Genomic DNA, 21875 nt, shown 5'->3' with positions numbered 1-21875 from the left:
TCGGCATAGCCTCGGCACCAAGGGTGTTTACCAAGGTCCTGGCAGTGGCAGCGGCACACCTGCGCAGACCTTCAGTTCCAGTTTACTCTTACCTCGAGATTGGCTCATCACGGAGGACTCGTTCGTTTGTTTTTCGAACACCCAAAAAACAGTAGACCTACTGTTCAGCCTGGGAATGAAAAGAAATCCAGCTTAGTCCCCAGCCAAGTGAAACAGTTCCTAGGTGCTCTAATTCGTATGGAAGACGGTCTAGCCTTCCCTTCCAGCGAGAGGGTTCAGAACATGCTCTCTCAGGTTCCGCCAGTATGTAGCCAGTCGAGAGGTGACGGTACGCAAAGCTATGCGTTTGCTAGGGATGATGGTATCATGCATATACCTGGTTCCCCACGCGCGGCTGCGCATGTCCCATGCAAGAGTGGCTCAACAGCCAGTGGTGTCAGGCCAGCGGACAATGGGAAGATCTGTTAGTTGTCTCGCCAGCCCTCGTTCTCTCTCTGGAAGGGTGGTCGAGGGTGAACCTCTTGAAGGGGAAAACCTTCACCACCTCTGCAGTGGAAACCACTCTCGCGTCACTCATCTCTCACGGGGTGGGGGGGCTCACCTGCTTCAATAGACGGCGCACAGAGTGTGGTCCCCTCAGGTAGCGTCCAACCATATAAACCTACTGGAGCTACTAGCAGTGTTCAAAGCATTGAAAGCCTTTCAGGAGCAACTACAAGGGAAGACAGTGTTGGTCCTAACCGACAGCACAACAGCAATGTATTACCTGAACAAACAGGGGGGCACTCACTCTCCAGGGCTATCCAAGCTGTCCCAAAACATCTGATATCTGCTCTCAAACACAGGATGTTCCTGATATCCCAACATGTTCCAGGGGAACTCAATCTTCTGGCAGACGTACTCAGCAGAGATTTTCCTCTGCCAGAAGAGTACGAATGGTGACTGCACGAAGACCTTGTATCCAATGCCTACGCAGAATGGGGGTTTCCAGAGATCGACCTGTTCGCTACTCAGGAGAACGCCCAATGCCAAGATTACGCCTCCAGGTACCCCCAGAACCGATCCAAGGGGAACGGTCTCTGGATAACTTGGTCGGGGAAATTTGTCTACGCTTTTCCCCCGTCTCCCCTTCTGAACAAGATAGTATACAAGATGCACCAGGAACCAGTCACCATGATTCTGGTGGCTCCCATGTGGGCCCGCCAACCTTGGTTCGAGCACCTAATAGAAATGTCCCTCTCCCCACCAGTCAAGCTGCCCTGCCCGTACAACATGTTGTCTCAGGACGGGGGGGGAGACTCTGCACCCATGCCCACAAACTCTGAACTTAGCAGCCTGGCTCCTTAGGTCATAGAGTTTGGACATCTGCAACTCCCTCAAAGATGCATGGACATACTGAGGGAGGCAAGAAAGCCTAACACACGTTATTGCTATGCCAGCAAATGGAAACGGTTTGTCATCTGGTGCAGTTCCAAAGGCGTCAATCCCACCGATTGCTCGCCTTCACACATTGTGTTATATCTAACCCATCTGTTGGACACTGGGTTAGTCTTCAATTCCTTAAAGGTTCACCTAGCGGCGTTGTCAGCCTATACCACCTCACAGCAGGTGGTGTCGTGGTGGAAAATACCTGTGATTAAAGCCTTTATGGAAGGGGTTAAAAGAATGTATCCCCCCATCACTCACCCAGCCCTTTGGTGGGATCTAAATGTGGTTTTAACTAGGCTCATGGGACCCCCTTTTGAGCCTATGCATAAAGCTAGTCTGAAAGACCGGACTTACAAGACAGCCTTTCTGGTAGCTATCACTTCTATCAGAAGAGTTGGCGAACTACAGGCCCTCTCGGTTTTGGACCCCTTTGTTACAGTCCACAAAGATAAGGTAGTTCTGCGCACACATTCCAGATTTGCGCCGAAATTTATTTCCAAGTTCCATGTGAACCAGTCAATCGAACTACCCACGTTCTTCCAGAGACCTACCATCCTGGCCGAAAGAAGCCTTCACACACTAGATGTGCGCAGGGCAGTCCTGTTCTACATGGATAGAACTAAACCACTGAGGAAGACTAAACAATTCTTTGTTTCAGTGGCAGCTGGTAGTGAAGGGGATCCTGTCTCTAAATCGGCAATATCAAGGTGTATTGTCAAATGGATCACACTCTGTTTCTCTCTTGCAAAGAGAGAACTGCCCTTCAACCCTAGAGCACATTCTACTCGAGGCACTGGGGCATCCATAGCATTAATTGCAAATGTTCCCCTAGAGTCCATTTGCAAAGTGGCAACCTGGAATTCTGTACACACCTTTACAAAACACTATTGCCTAGACACTCATTCTAGGTCTGATTCTCATGTGGGATAAGCAGTACTAAGAGAGCTTTTTTCTACTGTTCCTTCTCACAACCCACCTCCAACTCCGGGTACTGCTCGCTAGTCTATGCACAGCATGTGATTCTAAGCAGATTAACAAGCATCAGAAGACATGCATTACTTACCGTAAAAGCATTTCTGATGATTGTATCTGCTTAGATTCACATGCGCCCTCCCTGCCTCCCCGCTCGGCGTGGAAGGAACATATACTTCTTACTACTTTCTCTCTTCATGTACTCACTATAGCCTTGGGCTCCCCCATGGCAGAAAAAATACAATCGGAGGGACCTCGGCGCGTGAGGGATTTTGGGTACTACACACGTCACGCTAGGCATAGTGTTCCAGACACGCCTATTCCGACGTCCCCTTTCGGTCCCCGAAAGACAAGATGCAATACTCTGCGGTTACCACAGGATGTCAGACCATATGCACAGCATGTGAATCTAGGCAGATACAATCATCAGAAATGCTTTTACGGTAAGTAATGCATGTCATATCCTGAGTCTTTTGTGTAGATCAGCGCATGGGTATCTTAGAGAAACCCCACGCCCCTGCTTGACTGCTCCTTGCCTCTGGTTAGAAACTGTAGATGTTGGTAAGGGAGCTCCCAGTGTCCTCACTGTCATGTTGGAAATGCAGGGTTTGCTGGCTTTCCAAGCGATGGCTGACTCAATGAAAAGGAGGGGTAAAAAAGTGAACTGCGACAGCAGTGATGCCGGAAGCAAAGGGCCACAATATTTGGGGATTCCTTTGCAAGCAGCAATCTTCAGTTTTGGAAAAATGTCACTGGATTTAAGTTGTATAATATTTGAAAACCCCTGATGCTGCCCAAGGTGTACTTTTAATATGAATACATTCTCAGTTGCCTGAAAAAAATACATGCATTTTTCATCTGTCAACCTTAGCCTTTGAGTTAGGGAAATCATTGCATGGGAAATGTTTTACTGTCGTTTTGAACAATTGAATGTATCCTTTTCGGTGATTCTTACCCAGACTTTCCGTGTCATGCCTGTTTATTAGCCGCAGGTATTTTTCATGAAAGCACCCAAGTTTATAGTTGTTTTGCAAACAAAATTGATTTCTTCAATTGCAGTGTCCATTTTGTCACAGCCTCATATGAAAGTCTATTTTGGAAATGGTTTGATGTCCTGCATTAGATCTTAACTGTCTATTGGAAAGATGGCTAGTAAAATGATGTGAGCAATGTTGGGTTTTGTCAGAAAACTGGTGTGCTGAACGAGGCACGTTGCCTTAAACAACACTGTTTTCTTGACTGGTGACCAGTGTAGGGAGGGCAGTCGAGAGGATACTTGGCCCTGTTACTTGATTAGGGCTCCACCACATTTTTTTACCCTCTGCATCCGACTTAGTTTCTCTAGTAGGACTGAAAATGTGCTAGATTTCCAGTTGTGACCAGCTGGGGAGTTAAAGCGCAGCAAGTGCCTCCTCTTCCTCAGCTGGAAGAAGCACAGTTTGACGGCTTGGCACCAGAGGCTCTATTGTAAGTGGGAATCCATAAGGATACATAGATTCTCACCACAAGGGAATGTTCAGAGCAGATACCAAAGAATGCGGGCCAAAATTGTTTACTCCATGTATTGATGGCTTCATTGACAGCCAGCAATTCGTTTTTGAGGCTTGCTCTTTAAATGGTTGGCATCCATCAAATGTATTTCTTGCTATTAAATAGTCCCTCAATATGAGTGAGACTAATCTCAATAGTTTCAGCAACATTTGTGTCTGCATAATTTATAAAGTGAAAGCTGCAGTGTCTTATGACTTTATCTGTTGTCCAATACTTGGCGTTTTACATAAGTGTAGTGGTGCCATCTGGGCAAGACTAATGGATTAGCTTTCAGGATTGGTGGCATTAATAACTTTCTTTTTGCGATTGGTTACATCAAGCCTTCATATAGCGAAAGACCAGATTACGGGAAGCAAAACCCTTTTCAAGCATAGTGACCTCCACTCTTTTCTGGTGACGAGCCTACAAGATCAGGACATCTTTAAGCCCTAATTGTAAATCAACATATCCCCTGGATTGTAACCTTTCTTTTGCTGGATATTTGCAACTTCTGTGAGGTGACCAAAAAGTCCCTAAAAAATAAAAATAATTTGGTCATCATCGCACATATATAATGGCTATGGCTAGTGGTCCTCATGGATTGAACCTCTTAATAAAATGCTGTTTCCCGAATGGAGGATACATCACCCTCTAGTCCTTTAGAAGGAATGATAATCAAATACTCTTATGCGAGTAGTTTAACCCCTTGCCATTAAAGGTTTCCTTTAGTGAATTTCACTATTGAGATACTTACAAGTTAAAAATGTTGGTAATGAGAATTGAAACTCAGAAGCCAAGCTAGAAGCTGAACGTCAATCATACCATGTCCCTTACTCTCTATAATCAGTGTGAATAATGATCGCCACATGTGACATTATTTGGCCAGATGAGTGCAAGACTTGTAAAAGCTTGTTTCACTATGGATCCTCACCACCTTCAGGAAAGAGAATGGATTTCATCTTTTAATCCACCCGCCACACCACGACTTCACATGGCTGCCCAAATTGGAGTATTTTTAGCAAATTTAATCTAACACTAGATGTCTATAACCGAGGGGATAATCCACCACCGGACAAACTGGAGGAACAGGATGTATTCTCTGCAATGGCCCTTTAGAGGCTGCTCCTGCTCAAGGTAAGTGTCAGAGAATACCTCAGGAAATGAAAGTGCAAAAGTGAAGAGGTGTCTCAAAAGACCACTAGGGCAGAGTATGATTCGGTTCAAGGTGGTAAAAACTACTCTGCGCCTACTTAAAATGTTCATATAGTTTTTGTTTTGAAAAGTTAATTTAAATAGTTATTTTGGATTGAATTTGCTTCGTGTGGCTTTGTAATGGATACCTTTTTTTATCTAGTACTCAGTTATGTAATAAACCATTTAAGAAAAGTGTTCCACGCAAAGTTGTAAATCTACACCAATCTTCATGAATTGTTATGACCTGTTATTGCACAATCACACTAGATGTTTTTGTCGGCAAACAATTAATAAAATGAACATTGTTACACAATCAAGTTTCTTTTATTTTTTCAGACTATTGTTTTATGTTTAAGTGATCAACACTTTTGCACATGCTGTGTTTTGCCTCAATGTTTTTTCAAGGCTGAACAATTTCTCAAAACAAATTAATATGCTTGCCATTCCTTGTTTGATAATTTCACTGAATATCATTGACAGATTTTACAGAATATATACTATAACAGTATTTTCAATTTATTTTTCCTTTAGTCCATAACTGGTGGTTGCACACATGTAGTTTGATAACTTCAATATGTATATGGAACGGTTGTATTCCATATACATATTGAAATTATCAAAATACATGTGGGCAACCACCACAGTTGTGGACGAAAGGAAATATACTGTAAAATCTGTTTTCATCTTACTATTTTTAAGAATATTTTCATCAAATGATAGGGAAATTATGTAAATGTACCATTCAACTTACTAGAATTGAGTTTACATAATAACTGTTTTAGAAGGTTTCTTATTGTATTGTGGGTACCAAATATATATGGTTTCATTTGGCTGAAACCGGTTGCTTTAGATTATATTGTCGAAGCCAGACATTTTTTGTGTTTTGTTGTTCTCATTCTTACACAATGCCCTTCATATAATTGATTCCGGAAAAGTCTTCTTACCTATTGTGAGTGGCTATATAGGATTTAGGTTACTTTCCATATTTTACTTTAAATTTAAAACCAGATTTAAACTTTTTTTTTTAGTTGTAAAGTTTAATTACTGAAATGTAGGTGGTTGCTTTCAAATAATACCATGGTTAATAGTTGTCTTTTGCCATACGCTTACGTCCAGTCCCCTTTCCTCTATACTGCATGGGCGTCCCTCGCTCGGGACGGGAGACTGAACCTTCTTCCCCTTTAAATTTAGACTCGTGTCCCTGGGAGCATGTGCTCCCTTGACTCGGCCCACCGGCACCACTCCTCAGTTTCCTTTTCCACGTCGATGGGAACAGGCTGATTTCACCAGCGCTCTTGGGTTTGGCTTTGGCCATGTAATAACACGCGCTCTTCTCTGGATTCTTCTGTCTTTTTTGTCTTTTAATCAATCAGGTACTCAGTCCTCTGGCGCCACGCTCCTCCCCGTTGCATGTGGACTTCAGCTGGCTTCAGCAGGTGTCCAGCCTGCGAGGGGCTCTTCCCCATGCCTGATCCCCATGCTCTTTGCCTCAGTTACCTTTGCCCTGACCTTGGCTGGGAGGGTTATACCGCGTGCAATGCTCTTACACCGCGTGCTCTGAATAACAGGCTAGCTAGGTGGAGGGAGCTCTTCGAGAAGTTGCCTGCAGAGCACTTGAAGGCCCAAGGTTGAGCCCTTATTTTCCAGAATACCCAGCAAGGGCGACTCCTTTCCAAGGAAATGCCCGAATGGGAGGAACCCCTCAGGTTCTCACACCAGCATGGGTACCGAGGCTAGTTTAGCTACCGTCCCCCAGTCCAAAGGGGGGGTGGGTGTAGATCCTTCTGGAGACGGTGCTCAGGGAGTGCAAGGTTCTTATACTGGGTGTACACCAAGGGGCTGCGCCCTAGTACCAGCCAACAGTCGGAGGGTGTGCCTGCACGCAGCACTACCTGCGATACTGCTGAGTTCAATACACCTACCAGGCCCAGTCCTGCGGTGCAGGGTATGTCTCATGCTCCACCGCAAAGGGTCCTGGAGGAGGCCAGGCCCAGTGAGCCAATTGCCAGGACTTTGGCACGCTGCTCGACAACATGGCTGCCGTGCCAGACAAGAAGGCCGCTCGTCCAATACTGCGCCTTGGAACGGAGCAGGTGGGAGAACGAGGTACAAGATGGGACTAGTGTCAACCAGGTATGTGGCCTACAGCTTATCCATCAGCACCGCAGCGCAGGTTTACCCTGAAGCCAACTAGAGTGTATGCACCGATCGCAGCAGCCTCCCGCTACCGTTTCAACATCACCTGCCACTCCACCGGCCTGTGAGGACAGGTTCTTTAAAAAGTTCCTCACGCTCATGAGATCTCCTCAGATGGGAGCCTTCCTCTGGGATGTGATCAGGGACATGCTCCCTCTGTTCCCTCTGCCAAGTCATTCCTCCTATGGCTCCAGCGTCATAGGTCCGGTGCAGCCCCATCTGCCCTTATCTGCTCCTTCGATTCTGGCTCCCCTGACTCCCACAGTTCAGGCGGTTCCACACCAGCCTCCGGCTCAGGTCCTCACATTGCAGCCCTTGGCGGCCAACACTCCACTCGCTCCGGACCAGCCTGATAACTTGGTGGATCTAGACGAGGAAGAACACCCTGACACGCCGCCGTTAGCCAAGGCCGTGCATGAACGGCTTGCAGGTTTGGCAGAGTACTTGGGGCTTCCTCAACTTGGGGTCAAATATACAGAGGCGGGGGTCCTAGCCGAGGTCCTCACTCTACGCCCCAGGACTAGAACGGGGATCCTGATGCAGAAAGATGTTGACTTGAACAAAAAAGGGTGGCTTAAGCCTCACTCGGCCCAGCCTGTCAGTTGGTGTCTCAACGCCAAGTATAGGCAAATGGAGGGGGATCCACTCTTGCTTTCGGCACACCCTTAACCGCACTCTTCAGTGATCGCTGCAGCGTTACTCTACTCAAAGCCTCATTTGTCCTCAGCCACCCCGTCCTTTGCGTTGTTGGGCAAGGGGAAGATCTTGGAGGCCTATGGAAAGAAGCTTTATTCAAACGCCTTGCTGCACCTTCGTAAATTCAACAAAGATGCCATGCTAGCAGCCGTTAACCAGAGGCTTTGGCAGGAAATAGCTGACGTCCTTCCGGCCAGAGCCAGGCACGTTTCAGGAGGGACTGGCAGAGGATAAACTGGTGGCACAGGACATCATGGAGTCCAATGTGGGCCACATTGACACCTCTGGCTGGACCATATGCATCGCCACTAACATGAGGACTGCCTGGCTTTGTGCTACTAAATTCAACCCAGACGTCCAGGAACGCATATTGGACCTTCCATTCAAGGGTGGTGACCTCTTTCACCCCACCACCAATGAGGAATTAGATTTGAAAAAAATGGTTCGCAAACTGCAAAGTCCTTATCCTTAAGAAGGCCACGCCCAAGGCGTACACCCAGTCGCATCAACGCTCCGACAAGGGGCCGGCTTTCGGCGAGTCCCAGGGTTTCCAAGAACAGAGGTCCTGACAGCCTGACCGTTCTGAGTCTGCACTGGCGCAAACAGGGGGAGAGTAGGGGCTTTTTTCAGTCCCTCTCTCTGCAACAGCCTCAGAGTGAAAGGCGTCATGACGTGCCCCTTTGGGTCCACGTGTCTCTGCTGAGGGGCATGCTTGCCCTTCACACAGTTTTGGTGTCAGGATCCAGTGGTCCGCAAACTTCTATCTGTAGTATCCACGGGGTACCGCCTACCGTTTCCTTCCTCTCCTTCCTCCCCTTCCTCCTCTGCTGAACTCCCACAGATTGAGACAGCAACTCTGTTGGCGGATATTCGGTTGCTCGTCGAGAGCCAGGCAGTGGAAGAAGTTCCAGCCTCCCAGTGGGTATTGGGCGTCTACTCTAGGATTTTTGCCATGCGAAAGAAGAACCAGGCTCGCCTGAGAGTTGTGTTGGACCTCGCCACTCTCACCCTCTCCCTTCAAAAAGTAAAGATGGTTACGCCAGCGCTCATTGCAGAGACTAGACTGGATATGCTCCCTGGATGTGAAGGACGCCTATCTACATGTCCCGATTTGGCAGCTGCATCGCTCCTTTCTGCGATTCAGGATCATGAGCTGCCATTTCCAATCCAGTTGCTACCCTTCGGCCTCAATTCAGCGCCCAGGCTCATGAATGCAGTGTCAGCCCTCCTCAGGGCCCAGGGCCACGACGTCTACCTGTACCTGGATGACTGGCTCGTTCGAGTGAGATATCTGGAGGCGGTTCATCACACTTCCTCCGCCCTTATGGTCACACTCGACGAGCTGGGATTTTCAATCAATCTCAAGAAGTCTCACCTGCTGCCTACGCATGTGTGTACTGCTATGTATTCTTTATTCATGAGCATTTGAATCCATGCCAGAACCCATGCTGGAGAAGGAACAAGTTACTTACCTGTAACTGTTGTTCTCCAGCATGGGTCTGGCATGGATTCACATGCGAACCCTCCTGCCTACCCCTCTGCGGCTCTTCACTTGGTCATACTGCCACTTCACGTGCTACCAAATCTGAAGATGGCTGCCAGAGGCGGGGCTTAGGTAGAGGGCAGTCATTGGCTGTGGTCAGTATGACGCAGAGATCAGTGATTGGTTACTACTACGAAAGACAGATCCGAAACGAAACTGATACTGGTTTTTTCTTTACCGAGGATTCCCAGCCTGACGACGGGGAATATTCATGAGCATGTGAATCCATGCCAGACCCATGCTGGAGAACAACAGTTACAGGTAAGTAACTTGTTCCTTTGGGCCCGGCCTTCGAAATCTTCATTCTTGGCATCTTTTGCCTTAAGTTGGCCTTCGAACGCAGTAACTCTGCTCACCAAGGACTCTGTAATATCCTTCACTCGGGACACATTTTCCACCACATCCAGGCGATCATTATGCTTGTCTAGGCGATGCTGCAACAGATCAACTTTTGTTGACTGACGTAGTCCATTTTAGCATCCAGACCCCCCTGTCCCGGACCTCCCAGTTGAAGAAGAATCTCTTAAATATTGCAGTCTGCCTCCTGCGCACCCTCCTGAGACACCTCCTCCACCACCTAACGCAAACATGAATTGTTTTGAGGATCGATTAGCAGAATTGTCTTTTGATGTTTGATAAAACTCCTCATTTCATTGTTAATACCTAATGGTATGCCAATGTTATACAACACTGCCGAGAGGCAAGCACTCCATGCTAAATTCAGTAGCTAATCTAATGGTCAAATGGTTATTTATATAGCACTTTTGGCAAAGCACCGTACATAGAACATATTTACTGCAATTATCACCAAACCAAAGTCGGTGCTCCTTTATCGATCTCGAAAGGCTGAGTTGGCCTTGCCGGGATTTGAACCTGCAACCCTCAGATCACGCACAGATTGCAGCAACGAGTGCTCAACCACCTGAGCTATCTTACTGGCTAACATCCTCCGGAGGTTGGTTAACTGAGTATCGACTGAAGTATAATGATCACAGTACCTAGATGTTGGACGAACCATTTATAAAGTTATATACCTATCTGGATTATCACAGGGACAGGTTTTGCCGAGTTTCTATTTCAATTACCAATGTAATTGTTTCTTTTTGAACAGTGCTTGCACTTCTGGAGAGTCAGGTTTTGGATGTTTTGATTGTAGCCTTGAAGGTATGAGATTCTAGAACACCTGTGATTGGTGAAATGACAATCACTTACCCCTGAGCAAAGACTCTGCTGCCACTGACCATTTATATTATATCCCATTGACTGCAAGGTTGAATTCATGTAAGATGCTGCATAGTCATCATTTTACACAGATTTTATAATTAGAGCGTAAATTAAATTATGTAAAAATGACAGAACCGGAACTCTGAAAAATACAATTGTGCAATACTGGTTTGCTTTCATTGGAAAAAAAGAATTTGTTACAAAATATTAGTTTTCAATTTCAACTTAGTTTTCCATCCTATTCATTGTACAATCCTAAAATTATAGGAAAATAAGTGCTTCTGTTTGCTCCATGAGCATCAACACAGCAGAGGTTGAATGGAAAGAAACCATTCCTTTTATCACAGCGTGCAGTTTTTTTTTAAAAGGCTTCAGAGAAATGTTCTGTTTCAGAGGTGCCTTGCTATTACATCCATGTAGATAAAAATCGAAAGAAGCCTTCTAGTTTCTGTTAAGTAACCTCACCTTTGCACTGCCCTCTGAACCTGTGTGTAAAATGTACACAGGAAAATAAAGCTGTCGTATATACAAGATTTTCATGCGTAAACAGGCCTGCTACGCACCTTATCTGGAAGCCTGGCCGGGAGAGCCTGTAGATGCCAAAGGTGGGGAAATCGTGAGTAGTGTTAGACTGTTGTATTTCCCCATAGTGGTACATAGGGATTTTCAGTGTAACAAGTGGAAATGCTGAGGCCTTGCTATCCGCTTCTTGCCCCTGCTTAAGGTGTCATCCTGTTACGATGTTGGGGGTTGAGGTTGCTTTTGGAGTGAGATTCCCTGGTAATTAACTGGAGGTTTAGTTTCTACCACAGACTAAGACAACCACATGTCTATCACTTTAAGAGAACATATGGAAGCTGAAAACAATAATGACATTTTAAAGGAGTTAAAGGTATGGTACCTGGGCTTATTGTATAATGTTTAGGCTGCCGCAAACATTTTCAAATAGTTGAAGAGCAGGGAGGAATTTGAGTGTCTGTAGCTTGGAAGGTAAATGGTCTGGTTGTGGGGCTGAGGACAGTGGCTGGAAAAGGAGCCCATCGGTTGGATGCCCTGGCGGACAGCTAGGAGAGCCTTGGCACAATAGTTCATGGCAAGCATTTCAGTGCACATCCTCTCACGACTTCAAGCTGTAATCTGATGAATAGCAGAATGGATCTGCAGAGCTCTGAACTGAAGCAAGAGTAGGAGGCAGCTTGTGTCGGAGGATTTAGTTTACTCTCCAGGTGCACCTGCTCACCCCCTGCTCAATTTCTGTGTCCATGGTCATCTCGTCTCTGCAGTGCGATTGTTCATACTTGACACTTGAATAGCATGTGATTGTCCAGCGCAGGTTTTCAGAGCTCAAAGCCTCATCCTAGGTTGCTTTTGTGGCTGTTCTGGGGATGCCCTACTGGCCTTGGCCTAGCACAGGCAGTACCAACTAGGGAGTAGGCCTTGTTGGTGAGCGGGACACATATGGACATCTCCAGTTTTGCTTATTCCCATTTATTTGGGTGGCAAGCCCATCATAGCAGCAGTTGGTTTTCATATAGATTGGGTTCAAGCCATATGCAAGTGGATGCAGGAACTGGAGAGTATTACCAAACCTCTATCTGGAGGGTTGGTGGTATAGTAGTAGGAAACATCAGAGTAACTGACTTTGAGATGCCATGCAGATAGTGACCCACCCGCGACTGCACACACAGGTAGCATGGCTAGAGAAATTCTCCCACCAGTTTGTGTTCTCAACCTCTGCACTCCTAATATTCCTGGACCTGGCATCAACTAAACATTTTCCTGTCTGCAAAGTGGCAGACAATTCCACGGGTTGCACTTGCAAACAAGTCATTCATAAGTTATGTGGTGGATAAACATATCAAACTCTTGGTTTAGTAACTCGTGATTGGAGTGAAGTGTTTCTATCAATCCTCTTTAGCCACAACTAAGCTTACTGTCTTTGTGGAACAGTAGACTGGCTGTATGGACACCAGTAGAGATTATTTAGCTATCGGGATACCTCAAAATACACTTGTTTTAAAAGGGCTAATGTTATTGGACTGACTAAAGTAGCACAAAAAAGTGACAAGACATGAGCTTTTGAGCCAACAAGTGTTCCTTTGTCGGATTGGTTACATTTGTACTAATGCTCATCCTACCAAAGACATCCTAGCCTAATGTGTACCAATCCAAAATGGGTCAGTGGGGACCCCCTTCTTTAGTGACTGACTTAATACACTTACATGCCTTCTTTAGATGCAGCGCAATTGCATATGTTGTAAGAATTGAGTCCTCTTCGTCTGAACTCTGCAGTCATTCCTGATCAGATTTTGAGAATTTGGCTTATGAGTGACTACCCAATAGGAGGAATACTTGAATGCATTAGTCGGTGTTATTTAAACCAGCAGAAATCACAGGACTGATTGGGTATTTTCCTGCTGTAGGCCTTAGCTGCAAATACTAACCTGCTTTATTTTGTTTGCGTTTGAACTGATTGTCCCTGCTGAAGGGAGTTGATTGGTACTATTGGAGCAAGACTCTGAGGAGGGATGGCTGTTTAGAATGTACTAGCCAATTTTGTAATGTTTTAGCCATCTATAAAGGTTCCACTCCAGAGTTCGAAATAGATTTGTCTAGCAGGAGCCGAAAGCAGCTCCTGGGTATTTGGCATGACTCAGTAAGTAGGAGCTACCTGTGGGGAACCAGGAGCAGATAGTGTTCCACAAATGTAACTTTCATATAAATTGTAATCGTATCAATTATATATGTTCAATTATATTTTAAATGCATTCTAGATATGCTTGAATGCCAGATGAAATATCACATAGATATGTTTACATAGCACCAGTTAGCGTCAGGAGCCAAAAGTAGCTCCTGGTAGCTGTTGCCAAGCCATCCAAGATATCCTACCTGGAGCTAAATGGAGCTGAGCTCCCTGCAATTTCAAACCCTGCACGCCCAGGCAGCAGTGATCTTTCGATTCTAAAATGTAACTTAATGGTAAGCACTGCTTCTTGTTATCATGGGTTAACCCAGTTAGTGTCTTACTCATAAGGAAGTTATAAGCATCTAAATATTGATTCCATTTGCTTTCCTAGTATTCTCCTCAGAAATTTGCCAAAAACCTTGCAGACTGAAAATAATGTTCAAAGTGTTTGGACTACAGTTCAACAGGAGGCAACATAATTATATATTTAAGGGCATACCTAAGTTGAGAACTAAAATTGGAGATTATGACCAATTTGTAACAATTGGTTTCTCCAGCAGTATATCTGTGACAGACTTTAATCTAGCGTAATGTTGCTCTTTTCCTTACAGTAAATATCGATGAAGATGTTGTGGTGATAGAAGCCTCCTCCACGCCTCAGGTAACAGCCAATGAAGAAATCAATGTTACCTCAACAGACAGCGAAGTGGAGATTGTGACGGTTGGGGATGCGTTCAGGTACGTTTTATTGGTCTCACACTAGGTAGTATGCTGCTACAGGCCCCATTTTCCGGGTGCTTTACTCCCTATATTATCTGGAGTCATGAAGTAAAGGGTCATCGGAAAACTCGCTGTGAATGAATCTTCATTTTCTTGTGGTGTGATTATGAAACCTTCCCTGACCATGGACAGACACCACGTGTGTGGGGTGGGAGGGGGGGCGGAGAAAATGTACATAGTCAGGAAGTGGACCTTGATGCCTGTAAGAGAGTGTACTGGGCAGGTTACACATTCTTTTAGAACCATCGTTTGTTGAAGCTTCTAGTTGGCGTGTACAAAAGTAAGATTACATATGCCCAGTACCTATTCCAAAGTAGTCTGCAACTGCAAGAGGTACTTGGGTTATTATTTACACAAGTACTAAATAAAAGCTGTATCTGGCTAAAGATTGATCAACATTAATTTTCACTTTTGCCCATTGTTGGTAGGCAACCATATTGTGTGTACCAGTGTCTTCAAGTTGAAGTAATATGGCCCTTTTGGCAATATCCCTTTTCTCCAGTTGCCAGTACTATTGGTATGGCTTTACTTGGAATGAAAAGCGCGACTGTTGGGGGGGGGGGGGTGGGGGGGGGAAGCGGGGGCGGGGTAGGATGTGTGGATGTTCACTCAAAGGAACATGGCCACAGGACAGAAGGCAGAAGGGCTGTCTCTGAAAAGCCCTGACCTAATTTTTCACCCCAATCTGACTTTGAGTAGGCATTGATTGGTGGTCGGCCGGGGGAGTGCATGATTGCTTCCCTGGATTTACCCCCCCCCCCCCCCGCCTAGATTCCACACAGTTCATTTTAATATTTGGACATGGAATGTGGGCTGAGAAAGGGGATTGTCAGTGGAACAACAGACTTGCGCGCTATCTTGTCCAGAAACCCCCTACCCCTGGATGTTGTTGGCAGGCCGACCGCACAGGCAACATACTTCTGCCCTGCTACCTAAGCAAACCGCCTTGCTTCCCCCTTCTCCCTCGGTCTATGCCAAAGGGACTGCTGAGGTGCACCTCCTAATGGGTACAGCAGGGAATGTGATCTATGACGGTCTTGGGCCTCTTGAACTGAGCAGCTTTCAGACTTGAAGTACAGCAGACTTGTACCACTCTTCTGAAAGCAACTGTGCTAGAACTGATTTTCTATTGGCCCAGTGGACAGATGTATAGAAGACCAACATAGCATTGTGGCAGGGATAACTCTAGGAGCTGTAGCCAAACCAGTTCAAGGTAGCAGGGCGAGTGGTCTAGGCTAAGCCTCAAGAGGTGGTGAGTTTGTAAGGGTTCCACAATGAACGCACACAGTGAAACGGTCAAGGAACACACTTGGACAATAAAACTACTTCGAAGGGATTGTGTCCTCTGACGTATTCCACTTCTTTGATAGTAATGACCACAGCAGTGCTGCTTCGGAAAACATTTTCGGCTTAGGCGTCCTGCGTCGATACGCTGTCCCTCGAGGGCCTCCGTCGATGGTCGACGTCACTGGATGTTGTATCTAGGACGCACAACGCCCGTAGCCTCAGTTCAGTTTTTTCAGCGAACGTGTTCGCTTCAGAATCTCGGCGAGCCTCGGTTCTTTTACTTTGAATCATGTCGTCTTCTTCTACCCCGAAGTCAGGCTTAAAAAGTGTCGGGTTCTGCGGTTCCAAAATGTCCAACACGAACCCGCACAACGTCTGCCTCTGATGCCTTGGCGAAAGTCACGCCACCAACTGCCATGACTGCCAGTCCCTGACATCAAAGGCCTTGCGGGAGTGGAAGAAGAAATTGTCGGTCGGTAGGTAGGGTTTCTAAAACCCATAAGACGAAATCTGCTGGTCTTTCGACCAACGACTCGGGGCGACTCTCCATGTCGGCGTAAGTCCAGGGGGGTCTTGGTCTCGGAGTGGGTCCCGCCATTCCTCTGCCTCTTCTATGAATTCACGGAAGCGCTGTCACCGGTCGCCTTCGGCGTCCTCGTCGGAGGACTCCGCCAGACGGCGGGTGACTTGTCCCACCAAGTATTCATCGCCGGCCAAATGGGATGCATTCTGCCAGCAGATGGCGATTTTCGAATCGCAGGGCACTTTTCTGTCCCTGCCTTCAAGAGAAGCAGACGAGGAACGAGCTAGAGCCACCACTCGCACGCCTTCGGGCTCAGGCGGTTGGCGCGATCATCGGGAGCCGTCAAGGTCCCGATCGGACAAGGTTGATCGCCGTGCCAGGTCCAGGTCCCGGTCCTCAACGCTGTTGAGACTGTCTGAGCCTGTGAGGCCTTCTAAGAAGGCATTGACGCAGTCGGCACTGTGTCCGTCGAGGGACTCTCTCGAGGCTCCGGCTTCGAAGAAGTCGTCGACGCCATTGGCGCCGAGGCGGTCAAAGGACACTCTCGGAGCTCCGGCCTCGAAGCAGTTGTCAGTCGTCTGCGCCTCGGTCGATGCAGATTCCATCGGCACCCTCAATCCCTTTTGAGGAGAATTTACCGGAGGTGCCCCAGAGGTCTGTGGAAGCTCTGAGAAAGGCTCTGAGTAAATCTGTGAGGCCTGTTTATGAGCCCTACTCTGTTCCTCCTCCCAGGGTGGATATGTTCCAACCCTTGGAGTATATTTCAGAGGTGGAGGAAGGGTTTGATGAGGAGAGGGTTGTGCCTCCTGAGGTTCCTGATGACCTGTTGTCTGGTCATAATCAAATGGAAGACCTCTGTCAATCTTTACATGACGCCAGTGCTCTTGACACCTCCCTTGAGGTTGAGTTTGGCAGGGGTGAGCCTGGTATGCATGCCGAATCCTCGTATAGGCGTCTCATGTCGAGGGTGACTGAGTACTTGGGGTGGTCTGCTCCATCTGTTTTTCTTCAGGATGATCGGACAGACATCCTGGACCAAGGTCCACCCACTGGCCCGTTGTTGCCATTTCATTTGGCGTTGCAAAGAAGGGTGGCGGCGGCTTGGAATGCTCCGGAGAGTCTCCCAGCAGTGAATAAGTCGCTTCTGAAAAAATACCGCCTGTCCAGTGGTGACCCCTGCTACTTGTCAACGCACCTTACTCCGGAGAATTTGGTGGTGCAGGTGGCTACGGCCCCAGCAAAGCAGGCTGCGTACCCTACCATCCCTCCTGATAGGGACGACCAGTGCTTTGATGATTGGGCGAAGAAGGAATTTTCTTCTAGGGGTATGGCTTTAAAGGCAGCCAACTCCATTAGTCCCTTGGCAAGACTCACTCACACTCTGTGGAATTGTGCATCTTTGGCGGCTGAGCATATTCCCGAAGGGGAGGAACCGGATTGTTTTCTAGCCCTCGTGCAAGACTGCAAGGATGCCATGTGTGAATCCGTTCGGGTCTGGACATGACAGACTGTGTCAGCCGGTCCACGGCGGCGAGCACCGTGATACGCAGGTTTGCGTGGTTGCGGAAGTCCGGGTTTGCTCCTGATGTACAATCCCAGCTTCTCAACAGGCCCTTTGATGCCGTCAGTCTTTTTGGCAGCTAGGCTGACGAGAGCCTTGAGAGGTTGCAGACCTCCAAAGCTGCAGCAAAGTCTTTGAGCGCTGCAGTACGTCAACCTCTGCCTTTTCGTCCTTGGACAGCGATGGAGGGGAGGTTCCTTTCGGTACTACTCTTCCTTTGGTAGATCGAGAGGAGCTGCCAGTCAAAGGGGCCACCGTAGGAGTACCAGAGGTGGAAAGCAACGTACTTGAGGTGCCAAAGCCGCTCTGCAGTTTCCTCTTTGCCCTCAGGCACTGCCGCAGCCGCTCAGTCATGAGGCCATGTCCCGTGGTTCGCCGGTTGGGGGCAGACTGGCACAGCATCTTGGATAATGGCGTGCCATTACTTCAGATGTGTGGGTTCTGGATATCATAACCCACGGCTACTTTCTCCCGTTTCGGCAGAGGCCTCACGACAATCCACCGGGGAAGCTCTTTGAAGCGTCCAGATCTGCAGGAAATCCTATCCCTGCTGGAGAAAGACTCCATAGAACTGGTGCCTGTAGCGGAGAGTAACAAGGGATGGTATTCCCCTTATTTTTCGACCCCGAAAAAGGACGAGGGATTGAGACCCATCATGGACTTGCGTGGGCTGAACAAGCTCCTTAGGAAGGACAAGTTCAAGATGGTTACTCTTTCTCAAGTCCTCCAGGCCATTTAACTGCGAGATTGGTTGGTGTCTCTAGACCTCAAGGATGCTTACTTTCATGTGCTGATTAAATCAAAGCACAGGAAGTACCTGAGGTTCGCATTTGGCGACTCACATTTTCAGTTTTGGGTCCTGTCGTTTGGATTTACCTCCGCCCCAAGGGTCTTCATCAAGCTGATGGTGGCGGTGCTGGTGGTGGTGGTAGCGTATCTCAGGAAAGGGGGGGATTCACATCTACCCCTACCTGGACGATTGGTTGATCAGGGCGCGTTCTCCCGAGCAAGCACTGGATCATCTGTCAGTCACCTGCTACTCCCTTCACAAGCTGGGTTTATCCCTCAATTTAAAGAAGTCCCATTTGACACCTACCCAGCAGCTCCAGTACATCTGAGCAGTGCTCGACACATCCCTGGGGCTCTGTTCGCCTCCCCAGGTGAGGGCTCATCACATTCTGCAGATGGTGGACAAGTTTCAACGTGCCCAGAGTCTCCCGGCGTTCGAGTTCTTGAGGTTGCTCGGCCTCATGGCATCCTGCATTTTTCTGGTGCCAGAGGCCAGGCTGCAGATGAGAGATCTGCAGTGTGCTCTCAAGATGCAGTGGTCACAGTTCTCCGGTAGGATGTCGGATCCCGTTCAAATTCTGCCCTCGGTCGCACAGGATCTTCTGTGGTGCGCAGTCGAAGGCAATCTGATGAAGGGGGCTCCATTTTGGTAACCGTGGCCGGAGGTGACTAGCATGACGGACGCATCCCTCACGGGTTGGGGAGCTCATGCCAACGAGTCGGTGGCCAGCGGTCGTTGGTCTCCGTCGGAGTCCAGACACTACATCAATCTGTTAGAGCTGCGGGATGTCAGGCTAGCCCTGAAGGCTTTTCTGCCGCCTGTGCGGGGCAAGAATGTCCCGATTATGACGGACAATACAGTGGCCATGTACTACCTCAACAAAAAAGGCGGGGGCAGGGTCACTCCCTTTGTGCAGGGGGCGAGGCAGCTCTGGTTCTGGGCCATTCAGCAGGAAATTTCGAACTCGGCAGTTCATCTGGCCGGAGACGAAAACGTGGTGGCGGAAGCTCTGAGCAGGTAGAGCACCGTCTCTCGAGAGTGGGAGTTGGCTCAGGAAGTTTTGTTGGAGATCTTCGCCCTTTGGGGAACCCCGCAAGTGGATCTCTTCGCCACCAATGTTAAGCGGAAGTGGGAAAGGTTCTGCTCGCGGGAATTTCCTCCAGGAGGGATCCTTAGGGGACTCGTTCGTAGTGGAGTGGTCCTTCCCACTGCTGTACGCGTTTCCTCCAGTCCCCGTCATTCGGCAGGTGTTACGGAGGTTCGGTTCCCAGATGATGATCATTGCTCCGGCATGGGCCAGGAAAGCGTGGTACCCAGACCTTCTCGACATGTCCATCTGCCCTCCACACCGTCTTCCCTACCGAGACGATCTGCTCTCAAGGGGGGGGGGGTCGGTTTCTCCATCCAGGGGTCAAGTCCCTCAGCCTTCACGCTTGGTATCTGAAAGGTTGAGGTATAAGGATTGGGACCTCCCCGAAGACGTGATGGAGGTGTTGCTTTCGGCCAGGAGGCCTGCAACGAAAACTCTGTATCGTTGCAGTGAGAGAAAGTTCTGCGACTGGTGCAGGGTACAGAACGTGGATCGTTTGAAATGTTCCAATCCTTTGGTTTTGTCTTTTTTGCTTTCCTTAGCCCACAAGGGCCTGCAAGTAGGTACCATTAAGTGTTACCTAGCGGCGCTGTCTATATTTAAGCGCTCATCCGAGGAATGTTCTTATTTTAAGATCCCTTTGATCTGTCAGTTTCTAAAAGGGCTAACTAATGTGTTTCAGCCGTCACCTTTCCAGGTGCTGGGATGGGATTTGAACATGATTTCAAAGTTCCTAATGGGAGCTCCGTTTGAGCCCTTACATTCTTGTCTGTTGCAACTTAAAACTGTGTTTTTAGTTGAGGTTACTTCCGCAGGCAGAGTGAGTGAGTGGCAGGCACTTTCCACCAAACCACCCTTCACTGTTTTCCATGAGGACCGGGTTGTCCTTAGGGTGCGGCCTTCTTTTCTTCTGAAGGTTGTGTCGGCATTCCATCTGAGCCAGAAGGTAATTCTTCCAGCGTTCTATCCTCCTCCACATCCCGGTAAGGAAGAGGAGAGGCTCCATAGGTTGGATCCTAGGAGAGCTTTGAGTTTCTTTCTCTCACTGATGTCCCGGGTCAGAGTGGACAATCAGCTCTTTATTGGTTATGCTGGAAGGCGTTTAGGTCGGGCTGCTTCCAAACAGACCTTATCCAGATGGATCATGTTGACGATCTGAGTGTTACCGTTTGGCGGGAAAGGACCCTCCATTAGGCTTACGGCCTCATTCTACTAGGGTATGGCTGCCTCCACTGCCCTACAGAGGGGTGTTCCAATTCGCAATATTTGCAAAGCAGCCCCATGAGCCTCTGTCCATACTTTTGTGAAACATTATTCCTAGGACTCTATCCATGGGCAGGATTTGGCCTTTGGTATGGCAGTCCTCTATTCTTCAATTTGATTGGGCCTTCTAAATTGATGCAATTGTAAATTCTTTTCCCACCTCCATACGTTGGTACTGCTTTGGGAGTCTGTCAAAGATGTGGAATACGTTGGAGGACACAATCCCTTCGAAGAACAAGTTACTTATCTTACCTGGTAACGTTCTTTCGATGGGTTGTTCCTCCGATGTATTCCACATTGTACCTTCCCTGCCTGCCACTTTACAGAATTTCTTATGTGATTGCAGCTTACGTTTCCGCAAGGCTTTCTGTAGTCCTACTGGCAGGAAATTGGTGCCACACGTTCTGGGGAAAAAACTACAACTGAGGCTATGGGCGTCGTGCGTCCTAGATATAACATCCGGTGACTTCGACCATCGCCGGAGGCCTTCGACACCCTCGGACAAACTGGCCTGCCGCCTACTTCAAAGTCAATACTGTCTCGCTGTCCGCTCTAAGAAGAGAGGCCACATTCAATCCGGCAATCTAACAACTCAGCCAAACTCTTTAAAATCTGCAAGGGGCTGGCCAAACCTGCGGCAATCTCCACTCCTCCTCCCACGTCCCAGGCTCTTTGCAACTTCCTTGCCTCTCTTTAATTCCAAAGCTCAGGACATCTTGTCCTATCTCACCCCCAGCCAACTGAACCTCACTCTGACCCCCCCCCCCCCTTTTCTTTCTCCTCCTTTCCTTTTTTTCTTCCTGGAAGAGGTTGCTAGACATGTCCGATCTATGAAAGCCACATCAAAACAGGTTCATCCCTGTTCCTCTAAAGCCATTAAGGACCACATCGATACACTCACTCTGGCCCTTGCCGATTTCTGTTAACATTCCTTTGCCTCTTGATCTTCCCCTCCTTTCTCAAACACTTGCTTGTGCATCCTCTCCTCAAACCTACAGCTAATCCTTCGTGTCCAGCTAACTACCACCCAATTTCCATTACTCCCTTTTTGGGGAAGCTCCTGTCAGCTCTCTCCACCACCACCAATCTGGGTTCAGAGCTGCCAGAAGCAC

At 47.9% G+C, this 21875-nt stretch overlaps 1 protein-coding gene across 6 annotated transcripts in view; it reads left to right on the top strand.

Moving 5' to 3' along the window:
* Nucleotides 1-21875, top strand: part of RNF111 (ring finger protein 111) — a 768201-nt gene that overhangs the window by 206532 nt on the left and 539794 nt on the right. For all 6 annotated transcript variants that reach the window (XM_069624380.1, XM_069624379.1, XM_069624378.1 and 3 more), the window contains one exon: nt 14081-14207. In XM_069624380.1, coding sequence (XP_069480481.1) covers nt 14081-14207 — 127 coding nt within the window. The remainder of the gene's footprint in view (nt 1-14080; nt 14208-21875) is intronic.

The sequence above is a fragment of the Ambystoma mexicanum genome, chromosome 11 (assembly GCF_040938575.1).
Source record: "Ambystoma mexicanum isolate Mex_15411 chromosome 11, UKY_AmexF1_1, whole genome shotgun sequence".
NCBI classification, from domain to species: Eukaryota; Metazoa; Chordata; class Amphibia; order Caudata; family Ambystomatidae; genus Ambystoma; species Ambystoma mexicanum.
This window is presented reverse-complemented; position numbering and strand designations above follow the sequence as displayed.